Consider the following 17,899-nt stretch of genomic DNA (forward strand, 5'->3'; position numbering starts at 1 on the left):
CATTGCCCATCACTTCCATCATTGTCCATCACCTCCATCATTGCCTCCCCCCACCATCATTGCCCATCACCTCCATCATTGCCTCCCCATCACCATCATTGCCCATCAGCTCCATCATTGCCTCCCCCACCATCATTGCCCATCACCTCCATCAGTGCCTCTCCCCACCATCAATGCCCATCACCTCCATCATTGCCTCCCCCACCATCATTGCCCATCACCTCCATCATTGCCTCCCTCCCACCACCAACATTGCCCATCACTTCCATCATTGCTTCCCCCACCATCATTGCCCATCACCTCCATTATTGCCTCCCCACCATCGTTGCCCATCACCTCCATCATTGTCTCCCCCCACCACCATCATTGCTCATCACCTGCATCATTGCCTCCCAACCCTACACACACATGCACACACACAGCATCACTCTCACACTCACTAGCTGGGGGGCCCTGGAGCAGTGGGGGCCCTAGGCAGCTGCTGGCCAGTATGCCAGCAGGTGTCAGTGCCTGGGCCCAATTGAGAATCCGCCATTTGTCCGGTGGGCCAGTCCGAGCCTGGGTACCACTAGCACCTACTGTGCCTGTCTGCATATCAGCACCTGCTGCACCCATCTGCATCTGTGGTTCCTGTGTTTCTGCCAGCGTATATCAGCTATACTCTCCTACTGGGCCATTCCAGCTACTTGTCCCTTGGGGGTCAGCTGCCATGCATCCAAGGTCTGTCTTCCTGGTGTCCATTGAGAGCCAAGCCTAATCCCACTAATAGGGGCTCTAGTGAAGAGTCAGGTGCTATCTATTCACGCCCCTGCAGGCTTTCATCAGGATGTGACACAGTGGTTCCACCACTTCCATTACTGCATCATCTGCTGTCAATATAGCAGGCTCAATTTTTGAGCTTGCTTCAAAGAGAGGGACCCAATATATGACATAAATGTACATACTACATTGGAAAGGGGTTGATGTTTGACAGGTGACCCCAGCACTCCAGAGAGGATTTTTTGCCATATGGTGGTTTTCTCAAGTCTAGTTTATGAAAATGCAAATAGCCTTTCCAGACGGGTTCTAAGGGGGAATATTTCTCCTTGTATAGAGTACAAAGCCAGAGTAAGGAGACTAATAAGCCATGCAATGCTTATCTGGGAATTTAACTAGGCAAATAGATTCCTTAGAGGAAGACAACTAGAACACTAGTGGCACATATTAGATGTAGCAATCCTAAAAGTCTATATTAACCTTTCAACAAGCCTTACCACATGACTTCGGATAAGAAACTCCATAAGCAGACATGTGACTTAGGATAAGAAAGCGGAAGCAAATGGAGTTGTGGTGTTGTGGAACTCAGACCCATAAGGCATAGGGTTTTTGACTGGCAGCATGGGTGCTATGGGGCACCTGGGTCACTACTCCTGCCAGCATGGGGGCACAGTGGTTCCACTGCGCTATTTGCCGCAATGGTGATGTTGCAGTCTGCTTAAAAGTTATGAGCAAAATGTTAACTGAGAACCTTGTAAATTTTGGCCTAGCCGCAATAAAAAGTGGAATAACACTTGATCAAAAAGACTGATATAAATAACCATGGTACCACTGAAAACATCATCTTGTTCCGCAAAAAACGAGCCACCATACAGCATCATCAGCAAAAAAATAAAAAAGTTATAGTCCTGAGAATAAAGCGATGCCAAAATAATTTTTTTCTATAAAATAGTTTTTATCGTATAAAAGCTCCAAAACATAAAAAATGATATAAATGAGGTATCGCTGTAAACGTACTGACCCGAAGAATAAAACTGCTTTATCAATTTTACCAAGCGCGGAATGGTATAAACGCCTCCCCCAAAAGAAATTCATGAATAGCTGGTTTTTGGTCATTCTGCCTCACAAAAATCGAAATAAAAAGCGATCAAAAAATGTCACGTGCCCGAAAATGTTACCTATGAAAATGTCAACTCGTCCCGCAAAAAACAAGACCTCACATGACTCTGTGGACTCAAATATGGAAAAATTATAGCTCTCAAAATGTGGTAACGCAAAAAATATTTTTTGCAATAAAAAGCGTCTTTCAGTGTGTGATGGCTGCCAATCAAAAAAATCCGCTAAACAACCCGCTATAACAGTAAATCAAATCCCCTTTCATCACCCCCTTAGTTAGGGAAAAATAAAAAAAAATTAAAAAATGTATTTATTTCCATTTTCCGGTTAGGGTTAGGGCTAGGGTTAGGGTTAGGGTTGGGGCTAGGGTTAAGGCTACAGTTAGGGTTGGGGCTAAAGTTAGGGTTAGGGTTTGGATTACATTTACGGTTGGGATTAGGGTTAGGGGTGTGTCTGGGTTAGAGGTGTGGTTAGGGTTACCGTTGGGACTAGGATTAGGGGTGTGTTTGGATTAGGGTTTGAGTTATAATTGGGGGGTTTCCACTGTTTAGGCACATCAGGGGCTCTCCAAACGTGACATGGCGTCTGATCTCAATTCCAGCCAATTCTGCGTTGAAAAAGTAAAACAGTGCTCCTTCCCTTCCGAGCTCTCCCGTGTGCCCAAACAGGGGTTTACCCCAACATATGGGGTATCAGCGTACTCAGGACAAATTGGACAACAACTTTTGGGGTCCAATTTCTCCTGTTACCCTTGGGAAAATACAAAACTGGGGGCTAAAAAATTTTTGCGGGAAAAAAAAAGATTTTCTATTTTCACGGCTCTGCGTTATAAACTGTAGTGAAACACTTGTGCGGTTCAAAGTTCTCACAACACATCTAGATAAGTTCCTTGGGGGGTCTAGTTTCCAAAATGGTGTCACTTGTGGGGGGTTTCTACTGTTTAGGTACATTAGGGGCTCTGCAAATGCAATGTGACACCTGCAGACCATTCCATCTAAGTCTGCATTCCAAATGGTGCTCCTTCCTTTCCGAGCTCTGCCATGCGCCCAAATGGTGGTTCCCCCCCCACATAATGGGTATCAGCGTACTCAGGACAAATTAGACAACAACTTTTGGGGTCCAATTTCTCCTGTTACCCTCGGGAAAATACAAAACTGGGGGCTAAAAAATAATTTTTGTGGGAAAAAAATTTTGTTTTATTTTTACGGCTCTGCATTATAAACTTCTGTGAAGCCCTTGGTGGGTCAAAGTGCTCACCACACATCCAGATAAGTTCCTTAGGGGGTCTAGTTAACAAAATGGTGTCACTTGTGGGGGGTTGCAATGTTTAGGCACATACGGGCTCTCCAAACGCAACATGGCGTCCCATCTCAATTCCTGTCAATTTTGCATTGAAAAGTCAAACGGCGCTCCTTCCCTTCCGAGCTCTCCCATGCGCCCAAACAGTGGTTTACCCCCACATATAGAGTATCAGCGTACTCAGGACAAATTGTACAACAACTTTTGGGGTCCAATTTCTTCTCTTACCCTTGGGAAAATAAATAATTGGGGACGAAAAGATAATTTTTGTGAAAAAATATGATTTTTTATTTTTACGGTTCTGCATTATAAACTTCTGTGAAGCACTTGGTGAGTCAAAGTGCTCACCACACATCTAGATAAGTTCCTTAGGGGGTCTACTTTCCATTTTGGTGTCACTTGTGGGGGGTTTCAATGTTTAGGCACATCAGTGGCTCTCCAAACGCAACATGGCGTTCCATCTCAATTCCTGTCAATTTTGCATTGAAAGGTCAAATTGCCTTCCTTCGCTTCCGAGCTCTGTCATGCACCCAAACAGTGGTTTACTCCCACATATGGGGTATCAGCGTACTCAGGACAAATTGTACAACAACTTTTGTGGTCAATTTTCTCCTGATACCCTTGGTAAAATAAAACAAATTGGAGCTGAAGTAAATTTTTTGTGAAAAAAAGTTAAATGTTCATTTTTATTTAAACATTCCAAAAATTCCTGTGAAACACCTGAAGGGTTAATAAACTTCTTGAATGTGGTTTTGAGCACCTTGAGGGGTGCAGTTTTTAGAATGGTGTCACACTTGGGTATTTTCTATCATATAGACCCCTCAAAATGACTTCAAATGAGATGTGGTCCCTAAAAAAAAATGGTGTTGTAAAAATGAGAAATTGCTGGTCAACTTTTAACCCTTATAGCTCCCTAAAAAAAAAAAAAGTTGGGTTCCAAAATTGTGCTGATGTAAAGTAGATATGTGGGAAATGTTACTTATTAAGTATTTTGTGTGACATATCTCTGTGATTTAAATGCATACAAATTCAAAGTTGGAAAATTGCGAAATTTTCAAAATTTTTGCCAAATTTCCATTTTTTTCACAAATAAACGCAGGTAATATCAAAGAATTTTTACCACTATCATGAAGTACAATATGTCACGAGAAAACAGTGTCAGAATCACTGGGATCCATTGAAGCGTTCCAGAGTTATAACCTCATAAAAGGACAGTGGTCAGAATTGTAAAAATTGGCCTGGTCATTGACGTGCAAACCACCCTTGGGGGTAAAGGGGTTAAAGGGATTGTCCTGTTTCAATTTATTTTGGCCTATAGGTCTGCACAGGTGTAAAATAACAAGTGAAGTACTCACCATCCTCTTCCCCGCCGCTTTGGTCCTTGTTTATCGGATGCAGTTCTGATGTCATATGTGCAGTGTACATCACCACTGCAGCTAATCACTGACCTCAACAGTGGTGATGAGCGAGTATACTCATTGCTCGGGTGGTCTCTGAGTATTTATGAGTGCTTGGAGACTTAGTTTTCCTCGCAGCAACTGCATGATTTATTCCCTAGCAACCAGGCAACCCCCTCATGTACTCAGGCTGGCTAGCAGCTGTAAATCATGCAGCTGCGTCGACAAAAACTAAATCTCCGAGCTCTCACAAATACTCGGAGACCACCCGAGCAACGAGTATATTCGCTCATCACTAGTCAACAGTATATTGCAGAAGCCGCTTAGCTCGGTGATCGGTTGCAGTGGTGATGTCCACTAGAGACATGATGTAAGTACTTCAGCCAATAAACTAAGACCATAACAGCAGAAAATGAGGATGAGGACGCCACTTCACTATTTTGTCATTTTACACCTGTGTACACCAATGTGCCAAATAAAATTGAAAATTTATATTGGGGTTAGGAGACTTATAGGGCATGCGATGCACATATCAACTTCACTGAGGAGGAGAACAAGGTATCTAGTGCCACCTATTCAAAGTTTCCTGTTTAAAGCGCCTATCAAAGTCCTCTCGCCCAGCCACCAATTCTCCTACTGTATGTACTATATGTAAATGGAGATTTGGTTTTGGCGGTATATCTTAAGTCACATGGTAATGGTAAGTTTCTTTTAGGATTGCTATTTCGTATAGCTGGCACTAGAGACTTCACAGGAAGAGTAATAACACTTCTTTAATATAGTATGTGATGTGCTTCACAGGAAGAGTAATAACACTTCTTTAATATAGTATGTGACGTGCTTCACAGGAAGAGTAATAATACTTCTTTAATATAGTATGTGATGTGCTTCACAGGAAGAGTAATAATACTTCTTTAATATAGTATGTGATGTGCTTCACAGGAAGAGTAATAACACTTCTTTAATATAGTATGTGACGTGCTTCACAGGAAGAGTAATAATACAATCCACACCGCTGATGGTGTTGCTCTACTACCTGTAGTGTGAATGGACACAGATTTGCTGCTCTCGCTTGGGCCTCCAACATTCACAGCTCTGGCGCTAATGCGATAAGTCTCATTAGGCTTCAGCTGGATGAGACATTCACATATGGGAATCCCAACAATAGATCTGTGAAAGAAATTGTGAATTATGTGCGTCACACCTTCAAATAACAAGAAAATAAGTATTTCTACAAAATATTAAGCTGCAAACCTATTCTGAATTCTAATTTGTGAATTTCTCTTCCATATTGTTAAACAATCCGTCCTCACTACACAATACTTCTCCGGTTGCTCTTAGAACATGTGGATGATGTAGAAAAGGGTCACTATGATAGCAATATTTAATATTAATGCAATATGTAGTGTGTTTATGTTGTGAATATTCAGGTGAGGATTCAATAGCCTCATTTTACAAGCAAGTTACCACTGGTATAAAGGTAAGCATGAGTAATCTATCCTATAAATTCACAATGTTAATATCAATTGTTAGGTGAAGCAAAATACTAACAGGGAAATACATTGAGTGTTTCACATACATTTCCATTGTTAATTGAAATGAATTCTATGAAAACATTTGCACTCTTAGTTTGGTTTGTAAGATGAAAGTATAACATGTGCAGAATTGAATTATTATTGACTGTAAGCAGGACCCTAAAAGTGACAGCAGGACAATTCAAGGGGCCACTAAAGAGTAAAATTAGTGACAGCTGTATGTATGTGTTTTGGGGGGCTAAGTACTGGAGCTTGATGCAGCACCTGAAATGACTGCACACTGATATAATAAATTGAAGTGCACAGTATAAGTATTTCCATTTTAGGAGTAGTGATATTTTAAAACTTCAGATAGTCATGACCTTGCAGGAGTGACACAGCTGGACAGATATGAATATCGCGATTTAGGTACTCCATTAAAAAGTTGTGATCACCTATCACATATCTTAATGACATGCCTTTAAAGAGAATCTGTCAGTAAGATCAACACCCCCAAAACATATTATGCGCATGCAGATCCTCAAAAGTTAAATCCATTGACATCATTATATTTTCTATCTGTTGCTGCCTTCCAGAGAAATCAGCACTTTATCTGTAAATGAGGCAGTAAGTGCTCTGGGAGTGACAGAACTTTTTGAGCCTTCGTCCACTGAGGTTGTTTCCCTGAACAGACCCAACCTCTTTTTCTTGATTGTTAGCTCACTGTCAGTGTGATACTCGGCACTAGGAAATGTAATCAGTGAGTTATCAATCAAGTTATAAAGATTGGTGCAGGACGGGGGACCAGCCTTGGGAGGCACAGGTTCTGCAAGTGCTCTGCCACGCTTACTGCACTTAACGACTCATTTGCATATTAACCCCTTCATGACCAGGGGTATTTTTGTTCCAAAGACGACTCAGATAGAATTTTCTATTGGCCTGATGACTCGGGGGTAATGATTTTAAATAGAAGGAGGCCAATTTTTTATTTTAATTATGGCAAAATGACAAATTGGACAACTTATCTACAGACACCATGATTGTTATCATCATCATTTAATTGCTTGGAGAAGCATGGGGTCAGATAAATGGCCATTTTGCTGAGGTCAAGTTCTCTTTAAAGTAAGATCCCATAAAACCCTAGCCATCTTAATAAACTTTGCAAAAATCAACAGCATAAGCAAATATAAAGAGCTTTTTACAATATCTTATTTAAGAAAAAAGCCTTTTCACCGACCCTCATCCCACCCCTCAGTATCCTGAACTCCTCATTCACTCTGAAGTAATGTTTAAATCCATCTTAAAAGATGAGGTGATACGTTTTTATCTTAGCCCAGAGCTGGATTTACAGCTACACTGCACAATACTGTTGTATAATATCCTCCATGCTGCTCTTGTTCCTGAGGCTGTGCCCAAGGCAAACTTACAATCAGAGGTGAAACATGCAAAGGCTAAAACTGGTGAAAAAATGAAAAGTTTCATCTGATAGCTAGAAAAAATGCTACACACATGTACACTCACAACAGCTTATAGAAATGACATCGTAAAGATTCTTAGGACATTTCAGTTCCCTCTGGACATTCCTTGGCAATAAAAGACTTTTCACTAGCAGTTTATAATACATACCGTAATTTGTCTCGGGTGCAGGGATTGTACTTACTCAGTCACCAAATTATCCTGTGCCTCGGTTGCCACTTTGAATATTTCCACTGTATACGATTCAACGGGGTTAATGTTCCCGGATTCCCAGCAGATTAAAGCTGTGTTCTGACAACTCAGACATTCCCTGGTTTTAATGATAGGAGGGGCTGGTGCTACAAACATAAAGTACCGGTACATCATTGTGACTGCGGAAATGCATCCTCTCCTCCCTAAAGATTTGATAACCTCTGCTATTTTGTATTGCAATTTGCAACTCAAAACCGAATTCCAAGTACAAGCATTTTGCCCCCCGACTAGGTAGATAAAAAATGTAACATAAATAAAGTGGGTTATCCAGCACCTTTAAGGACCAATCACTTCCTCAACACTAAAATCCGGTTTCTAGGATCACCATTTCCTCAAACCATATGTAGTTTTAAAGAAATGGCAACTGGGCATGTGTGATGTTGGACTATTCACAGGACTCAGCATCGCCATTACTCCCATAGGGTTTATATATTACTAGATAGGTTGGGGATACAAGGTTCTTTGTGTTCGATCACAACTATTAGATCTAGGTGGAAATCCCCTTTTAACAAAATGGAGAACACATAATGGAAAGATTATTGTTGATGTATAATTTATAATGCTAAGAGCAAAAAAACTGTGTTAGAACAATACCAACATTTCCCAAGCCCAATTATTCATGGTGTATTCTCTATGGAAACAGATCAAGCCCAACTCTGATATATTCGCATTGCTGAACAGTTCAGTTCTTTATTCTTTGTGCAGTGAGTATTACCATCCCGTTTTATATATACCCAGAATTGATGGGTGCTTCAAATTACCTGTCACGTACACAGCACTCTCACTTGCCGGGCTCTCACCAGTAGCATTTATTCCAATAACCCAGAATTCATACTGGGTGTTTGGCAGCAGGTTGGACACTGTGCAGTAGGTTTCTTTGGCTCTTATCATAAATTCTGTGAAACAATATTGCAGTACAATCATCATTATAGTATTGGTACTCTCATATGGGTTAAAGGAACCATTTGGAGCCACTTAGGATCCACAGCCTGGGTACTAATTGAGCCCACTATACAGTGGAATGTAAAAGTTTGGGCACTCCTGGTCAAAATTGCTATTATTGTGAATAGTTAAGCAAGTTGAAGATGAAATGATCTCGGAAAGGGCTAAAGTTAAAGGTGACACACTTAGTTTGTATTTTAGGCAAATATATGTCATCTTCTATATTTAAAAAAAAATATGCAAAGAAAATTGTTATGATCTGGTGGTTAGGACAAATAGTGGACTTGGTAGTTAGAGCACCAGAAAAGACCTGATAGCACATTAATACAGGACAAGCTCTGGGAAGTGGAACCTCTGCTGACCGCAATCCCTAATCCTATCACGCACACTAGAAATAGCCGTTGAGCGCTCCTATCATGACCTAGGCGCCTCGTCACAGCCTCAGAACTAGCTAGCCCTAGAGATAGGAAAAATAAGCCTATCTTGCCTCAGAGAAAATTCCCCAAAGGAAAAGGCAGCCCCCCACATATATTGACTGTGAGTAAGATGAAATCACAAACACAGAGATGAAATAGATTTAGCAAAGAGAGGCCCGACTTACTAAACAGACAGAAGATAGAAAAGGTCACTTTGCAGTCAGCAAAAAACCCTACAAAAGCCACACAGAGAGTGCAGGGAAAAATACCTTCCGCACCGACTAACGGAGTGGAGGCGCCCCTCTGCGTACCCAGAGCTTCCAGCAAGCAAGGCAAAATTCACATAAGCATGCTGGACAGAAAAAATAGCAAACAAGAAAAAAGCAAAGCAAAACTTAGCTTCTGCTGGAGGAAACAGGTAACCAGGAAGATCCAGGAGCGAACTAGACCAATGCTACAACATTGACAGCTGGCATCGGACAAGGATCCAAGTGGAGTTAAATAGAGCAGCCCACTAACGAATTAGCCTCGTCACCTGTAGAAGGAAACTCAGAAACACCCACAGGCATCAGAGAAAGTCCATAGACAGAACCAGCCGAAGTACCATTCATGACCACAGGAGGGAGCCCGAAAACAGAATTCACAACAGTACCCCCCCTTGAGGAGGGGTCACCGAACCCTCACGAGAGCCCCCAGGCCGACCAGGATGAGCCAAATGAAAGGCACGAACCAGATCGGCCGCATGAACATCAGAGGCAAAAACCCAGGAATTATCCTCCTGAGCATAACCCTTCCACTTGACCAAGTACTGGAGTTTCCGTCTCGAAATACGAGAATCCAAAATCTTCTCCACCACATACTCCAACTCCCCCTCAACCAACACCGGAGCAGGAGGGTCAACGGATGGAACCACAGGCGCCACATATCTCCGCAACAACGACCTATGGAACACATTATGGATGGCAAAAGAATCTGGAAGGGCCAAACGAAATGACACAGGATTGATAACCTCTGAAATTTTATACGGACCAATGAAACGAGGCTTAAACTTAGGAGAGGAAACCTTCATAGGAACATAACGAGACGACAACCAAACTAAATCCCCAACACGAAGTCAGGGACCCACACAGCGCCGGCGGTTAGCGAAACGTTGAGCCTTCTCAATGTCAATGTCAAATTGTCCACTACATGAGTCCAAATCTGCTGCAACCTATTAACCACAGTATCTACACCAGGACAGTCAGAAGACTCAACCTGCCCTGAAGAGAAACGAGGATGGAAACCAGAATTGCAGAAAAACGGCGAAACCAAAGTAGCCGAGCTGGCCCGATTATTAAGGGCAAACTCAGCCAACGGCAAAAAGGACACCCAATCATCCTGATCAGCAGAAACAAAGCATCTCAGATATGTTTCCAACGTCTGATTAGTTCGTTCGGTTTGGCCATTTGTCTGAGGATGAAAGCCGAGGAAAAAGACAGATCAATGCCCATCCTAGCACAAAAGGATTGCCAAAACCTCGAAACAAACTGAGGACCTCTGTCCGAAACGATGTTCTCCGGAATGCCATGTAAACATGCTGGAAAAACAATGGCACCAAATCAGAGGAGGAAGGCAATTTAGACAAGGGTACCAAATGGACCATCTTAGAAAAGCGATCACAAACCACCCAAATGACCGACATCTTTTGAGAGACGGGGAGATCCGAAATAAAATCCATAGAAATATGGGTCCAGGGTCTCTTCGGGACCGGCAAGGGCAAAAGCAACCCACTAGCACGAGAACAGCAGGGCTTAGCCCGAGCACAAGTCCCACAGGACTGCACAAAAGAACGCACATCCCGTGACAAAGAAGGCCACCAAAAGGATCTAGCCACCAAATCTCTGGTACCAAAGATTCCAGGATGCCCAGCCAACACCGAACAATGAAGCTCAGAGATAACTCTGCTAGTCCATTTATCAGGGACAAACAGTTTCTCTGCAGGGCAACGGTCAGGTCTATCAGCCTGAAATTTTTGCAGCACCCGCCGCAAATCAGGGGAGATGGCAGACAAAATTATCCCCTCTTTGAGAATACCTGCCGGCTCAGAAACACCCGGAGAGTCAGGCACAAAACTCCTTGACAGGGCATCGGCCTTCACATTCTTAGAGCCCGGAAGGTACGAAACCACAAAATCAAAACGGGAGAAAAATAACGCCCATCGAGCCTGTCTCGGATTCAACCGTTTGGCAGACTCAAGATAAGTCAAATTTTTGTGATCTGTCAAGACCACCACGCGATGCTTGGCTCCTTCCAGCCAATGACGCCACTCCTCGAATGCCCACTTCATGGCCAACAATTCACGATTACCAACATCATAATTGCGCTCAGCAGGCGAAAACTTTCTAGAAAAGAAAGCACATGGCTTCATTCCCGAGCCATCAGAACTTCTTTGCGACAAAACAGCCCCTGCTCCAATCTCAGAGGCATCAACCTCAACCTGAAACGGGAGCGAAACATCTGGCTGGCACAACACAGGGGCAGAAGAAAAACGACGCTTCAATTCCTGAAAATCATCCACGGCCGCAGAAGACCAATTGACCACATCAGCACCCTTCTTGGTCAAATCAGTCAATGGTTTAGCAACACTAGAAAAATTAGCGATGAAGCGACGATAAAAATTAGCAAAGCCCAGGAACTTTTGCAGGCTCTTCACAGATGTCGGCTGAGTCCAATCATGAATGGCCTGGACTTTAACCGGGTCCATCTCGACAGTAGAAGGGGAAAAAATGAACCCCAAAAATGAAACCTTCTGAACTCCAAAGAGACACTTTGACCCCTTCACAAACAAGGAATTAGCACGAAGGACCTGGAACACCATTCTGACCTGCTTCACATGAGACTCCCAATCATCCGAAAAGACCAAAATATCATCCAAATACACAATCAGGAATTTATCCAGGTACTCTCGGAAGATGTCATGCATAAAGGACTGAAATACTGATGGAGCATTGGAAAGCCCGAATGGCATAACCAGGTACTCAAAATGGCCCTCGGGCGTATTAAATGCTGTTTTCCATTCATCGCCCCGTTTAATACGCACAAGATTATACGCCCCTCGAAGGTCTATCTTGGTAAACCAACTTGCCCCTTTAATACGAGCAAACAAGTCAGACAGCAACGGCAAAGGATACTGAAATTTGACAGTAATTTTATTAATTTTATTAAGAAGGCGGTAATCAATACAAGGTCTCAAAGAACCATCCTTCTTGGCCACAAAAAAGAACCCTGCTCCCAACAGTGATGACGATGGGCGAATATGGCCTTTCTCCAAGGATTCCTTTATATAACTCCGCATAGCGGCGTGCTCTGGCACAGATAAATTGAACAATCGGCCCTTAGGAAACTTACTACCAGGAATCAAATTAATTGCACAATCGCAATCCCTATGAGGAGGTAGGGCCCTGGCTTTGGGCTCATCAAATACATCCTGATAATCCGACAAAAACTCCGGAACCTCAGAAGGAGTAGAAGACGAAATTGACAAAAATGGAACATCACCATGTACCCCCTGGCAACCCCAGCTGGACACAGACATAGATTTCCAGTCCAATACTGGATTATGGACCTGTAGCCATGGTAACCCTAAAACGACCACATCATGCAGATTATGTAACACCAAAAAACGGATATCCTCCTGATGTGCAGGAGCCATGCACATGGTCAATTGGGTCCAGTACTGAGGCTTATTCTTGGCCAAAGGCGTAGCATCAATACCTCTCAATGGAATAGGATGCTGCAAGGGCTCCAAGAAAAAACCACAGCGCCTAGCATACTCCAAGTCCATCAAATTCAAGGCAGCGCCTGAATCCACAAATGCCATAACAGAGTAGGAAGACAAAGAACAAATCAGAGTAACGGACAATAGAAATTTTGACTGTACCGTACCAATGGTGGCAGACCTAGCGAACCGCTTAGTGCGCTTAGGACAATCGGAGATAGCATGAGTGGAATCACCACAGTAAAAACACAGCCCATTCCGACGTCTGTGTTCCTGCCGTTCAGCTCTGGTCAAAGTCCTATCACACTGCATAGGCTCAGGCCCATGCTCAGATAGTACCGCCAAATGGTGCACAGTTTTACGCTCACGCAAGCGTCGATCGATCTGAATAGCCAAAGACATAGACTCATTCAGACCAGCAGGCATAGGAAATCCCACCATGACATCTTTAAGGGCTTCAGAGAGACCCTTTCTGAAGATTGCTGCCAGGGCACATTCATTCCACTGAGTGAGCACAGACCACTTTCTAAACTTCTGATAATATATCTCTGCTTCATCCTAACCCTGACACAGAGCCAGCAAGATTTTCTCTGCCTGATCCACTGAATTAGGTTCGTCATAAAGCAATCCGAGCGCCAGGAAAAACGCATCCACATCACGCAATGCCGGATCTCCTGGCGCAAGGGAAAATGCCCAGTCTTGAGGGTCACTACGTAACAAAGAAATAATGATCCTTACTTGTTGAGCAGGATCACCTGAGGAGCGAGGTTTCAAAGCTAGAAACAATTTACAATTATTTTTGAAATTCAAAAACTTAGATCTATCACCAAAAAATAAATCAGGAATAGGAATCTTAGGCTCTGACATCGGATTCTGAACCACAAAATCTTGGATGTTTTGTACCCTTGTAGTGAGACTATCCATCCAAGAGGACAGACCTTGAATGTCCATGTCCACACCTGTGTTCTGAACCACCCAGAGGTAAAGGGGAAAAATGAGACAAAACACGCTGCAAAGAAAAAAAAATGGTCTCAGAGCTTCACTTATCCCTCTATTGAGATGCATCAATACTTTTGGCCAGCTGTACTGTTATGATCTGGTGGTTAGGACAAATAGTGGACTTGGTAGTTAGAGCACCAGAAAAGACCTGATAGCACATTAATACAGGACAAGCTCTGGGAAGTGGAACCTCTGCTGACCGCAATCCCTAATCCTATCACTCACACTAGAAATAGCCGTGGAGCGCTCCTATCATGACCTAGGCGCCTCGTCACAGCCTCAGAACTAGCTAGCCCTAGAGATAGGAAAAATAAGCCTATCTTGCCTCAGAGAAAATTCCCCAAAGGAAAAGGCAGCCCCCCACATATATTGACTGTGAGTAAGATGAAATCACAAACACAGAGATGAAATAGATTTAGCAAAGAGAGGCCCGACTTACTAAACAGACAGAAGATAGAAAAGGTCACTTTGCAGTCAGCAAAAAACCCTACAAAAGCCACACAGAGAGTGCAGGGAAAAATACCTTCCGCACCGACTAACGGAGCGGAGGCGCCCCTCTGCGTACCCAGAGCTTCCAGCAAGCAAGGCAAAATTCACATAAGCATGCTGGACAGAAAAAATAGCAAACAAGAAAAAAGCAAAGCAAAACTTAGCTTCTGCTGGAGGAAACGGGTAACCAGGAAGATACAGGAGCGAACTAGACCAATGCTACAACATTGACAGCTGGCATCGGACAAGGATCCAAGTGGAGTTAAATAGAGCAGCCCACTAACGAATTAGCCTCGTCACCTTTAGAAGGAAACTCAGAAACACCCACAGGCATCAGAGAAAGTCCATAGACAGAACCAGCCGAAGTACCATTCATGACAACAGGAGGGAGCCCGAAAACAGAATTCACAACAGAAAATGGGCTGAAGCCAAAGTTTGGGGACCCTGCATGGTTAGTACCTAATGGCACACCCTTTTGAAAGTATCACAGCTTGTAAACGCTTTTTGTAGCCAGACAAGAGCTTTTCAATTCCTGTTTGAAAGATTTTCATCCATTCTTCCTTGGAAAATTCTTCCAGTTCTGTGAGATTCTTTGGTTGTCTTGCATGTACTGCTATTTTGAGGTCTAGCTACAGATTTTCAAAGATGTTCAGATCAGGGGATTGTGAGGGCCATTGTAAAACCTTCAGCTTGCGCCTTTTGAGATAGTCTATCGCAGTTTTTAATGTGTGTTTAGGATTGATATCCATTTGTAGAAGTCATCCTCTTTTCAACTTCAGCTTTTTTTTACAGATGGTGTTATGTTTGCCTCAAGAATTTGTTGAAATTTTATTGAATCCATTCTTCCTTCTATCCTTGAAGTGTTCCCCGTACCATTGGCTGCAACACAACCCCAAAGCATGATTGATCCACCCCCATGATTAATGGTTGGCGAGATGTTCTTTTCTTGAAATTCTGTGCTCTTTTTTTCTCCATACATACCGTTGATCATTGTTGCCAAAGAGTTTTATTTTAACCTCATCGGTCCACAGGACTTGTTTCCAAAATGAATCAGGCTTGTTTATATGTTATTTTGCATATTTCTGATGCTGAATTTTATAGTGAGAACGGAGGAGAGAATTTCTTCTGATGACTCTTCCATGAAGGCCATATTTGTGTAGATGTTTCTAAACAGTAGAACAATGTACCACAACAATGTACCACAGTGGTATTGCCTTCCTCTCGGGGAGGGTGATGCCATGCCTGAAAGCAACAAGGATCCCTTTAACAGGTAACATGTACATACAACACTGTTCTCACTCCAGGCCAGAAGGGGGAGCTCTGAACCTGGTTTCAGGGTAGCTTCCCTAGATATATTCTAGCTTGGAGGAGGAGTGAATTCAGTCAGAGAAGAACTGGAGCTGAGAAGACGTTTGTTTCTGCAGCTCGTGACAGAGCAGTCTGTAGGAGACTGTGAGGGGAGAAGAGGCAAAGGAGAGGAAAGATACTGGGAATGAAGCTGCGAGAGGGCTCACTCCAGAATCAAAGCAAGAAACCAGAGGCCGGAATTCCGAGGTTGTGGGGGTAACTGTATGCCCCACAGCAGAAACCGGCGGGCAGGAGATTTCAAGTCTCCTGGCCACCATTACACCCGAAGGCACAGCAGCCTATAGAGCCCTGAGTCACCACGAGAAGGGACACCTGTAAAAAGGCTTGAGTTGCCTGTCATGCCGTGATATAGAAGGGTTAATAGTCAGCCACAACATGTTCTTGGTACGTGGTGACGAATAAAGGTCAGCATGACCCTGGGTGATGGGGGGGGGCTACATGAATTACATTGAGAGTTACATTTGTTGTAAATGGTATAAAATACTGCCTTTTGCTGCATTTCATCACATAAAAGTGACTTGCTCACAGAATATGTGTGAGGTGTCTTTTTGTCTCCAAGCGCGCTTGTAAAATGGCAGGCGTAACCTCCTGATTTGGCCTCACTGGTGATCTGCTTTGTCTGACATTGGGTCAGAACGAAAACAGCTACGACATGCCGGTACTGTCCTACAAATAGGACAGAGAGAGAAGACCTTATGCGAAGTCTCAGGCAGCAAGGGACACACACTACAGATCAGTAAAGAAGGCTTCCAACTCCACCAGGCTAAGGGGATTCCAAATCGCTTCCAGGCTGGCCGGATCTCACCATCACCTGTTACCGGTACTCTGGAGTGTGCTTGCATTCTACCAGTAAAAGGTAAAGAGACTGCAACCTTGTGTCCTCCACTTCTTTCTGGCACTACACCATTTATCATCTTTGCCACCACACAGGGAGCCCTGGGGACTAAGCTTCACCTGTGGGAAGCCATACCATCCCTGCTGCAATAACATCATCCCCAGTGGACCCCTTTCAGCGGCATTGGTCATCCCTGACCAAATACCACAGGTGGCATCATGAACATTCTTTATTTTCTTTCAAAACAACCCCTTTAAAGACCTTCCCTTTAACTTGGACATCGAGCGCCACGGACCGGGTTACCGCCACTTTAACAACCACCGGACCTGGCTCTAGTATCCCAAGGCCCTAGCGGGCGCTCCACAGTCAAGAGAGGGTTCTGAATTACCTCTCTAGAAATCCAACTAGGAGCTCTCACTGAAATTTTGCCTGATCTTCTAGACCTTATCTTGACCTTCACTATACCTGTTAACTGCCATTTCTTTATTACATTTCTAGGAAAGCGCAACTTGAAAATGCTTTCCTATCTTCTTATAGCCTTCTCCTGCTGTGCGGGCCTCCGCCATTTTCATTTTCGGAGTGCTAAGCAGCTGCTTAGAAGAACCCATGGCTGCTGTTTTTTTGGCCCAAGGTTAGAGGAGGCTGGGTTTTTATAAAGCTGGCAAATTTGCATCACCTGCCTTTCCTAATGATGATAGTGAACAAGCCATAACCATAACAGGCTAATTAACATAGTAACATAGTAACATAGTTAGTAAGGCCGAAAAAAGACATTTGTCCATCCAGTTCAGCCTATATTCCATCATAATAAATACCCAGATCTACGTCCTTCTACAGAACCTAATAATTGTATGATACAATATTGTTCTGCTCCAGGAAGACATCCAGGCCTCTCTTGAACCCCTTGACTGAGTTCGCCATCACCACCTCCTCAGGCAAGCAATTCCAGATTCTCACTGCCCTAACAGTAAAGAATCCTCTTCTATGTTGGTGGAAAAACCTTCTCTCCTCCAGACGCAAAGAATGCCCCCTTGTGCCCGTCACCTTCCTTGGTATAAACAGATCCTCAGCGAGATATTTGTATTGTCCCCTTATATACTTATACATGGTTATTAGATCGCCCCTCAGTCGTCTTTTTTCTAGACTAAATAATCCTAATTTCGCTAATCTATCTGGGTATTGTAGTTCTCCCATCCCCCTTATTAATTTTGTTGCCCTCCTTTGTACTCTCTCTAGTTCCATTATATCCTTCCTGATAAGGTCTGAAACTAAGGTCTGAAACT

At 43.3% G+C, this 17,899-nt stretch overlaps 1 protein-coding gene across 1 annotated transcript in view; it reads right to left on the bottom strand.

The window, feature by feature from the left end:
- Positions 1 to 17,899, bottom strand: part of FSD2 (fibronectin type III and SPRY domain containing 2) — a 103,600-nt gene that overhangs the window by 25,282 nt on the left and 60,419 nt on the right. Inside the window, exons 8-10 of the mRNA XM_069766083.1 lie at positions 8,572 to 8,706; positions 7,743 to 7,896; positions 5,605 to 5,738 (exon numbers count right to left, since the gene is read on the bottom strand). Coding sequence (XP_069622184.1) covers positions 5,605 to 5,738; positions 7,743 to 7,896; positions 8,572 to 8,706 — 423 coding nt within the window. The remainder of the gene's footprint in view (positions 1 to 5,604; positions 5,739 to 7,742; positions 7,897 to 8,571; positions 8,707 to 17,899) is intronic.

Source organism: Ranitomeya imitator, chromosome 4 (assembly GCF_032444005.1).
Source record: "Ranitomeya imitator isolate aRanImi1 chromosome 4, aRanImi1.pri, whole genome shotgun sequence".
Taxonomy (NCBI): domain Eukaryota; kingdom Metazoa; phylum Chordata; class Amphibia; order Anura; family Dendrobatidae; genus Ranitomeya; species Ranitomeya imitator.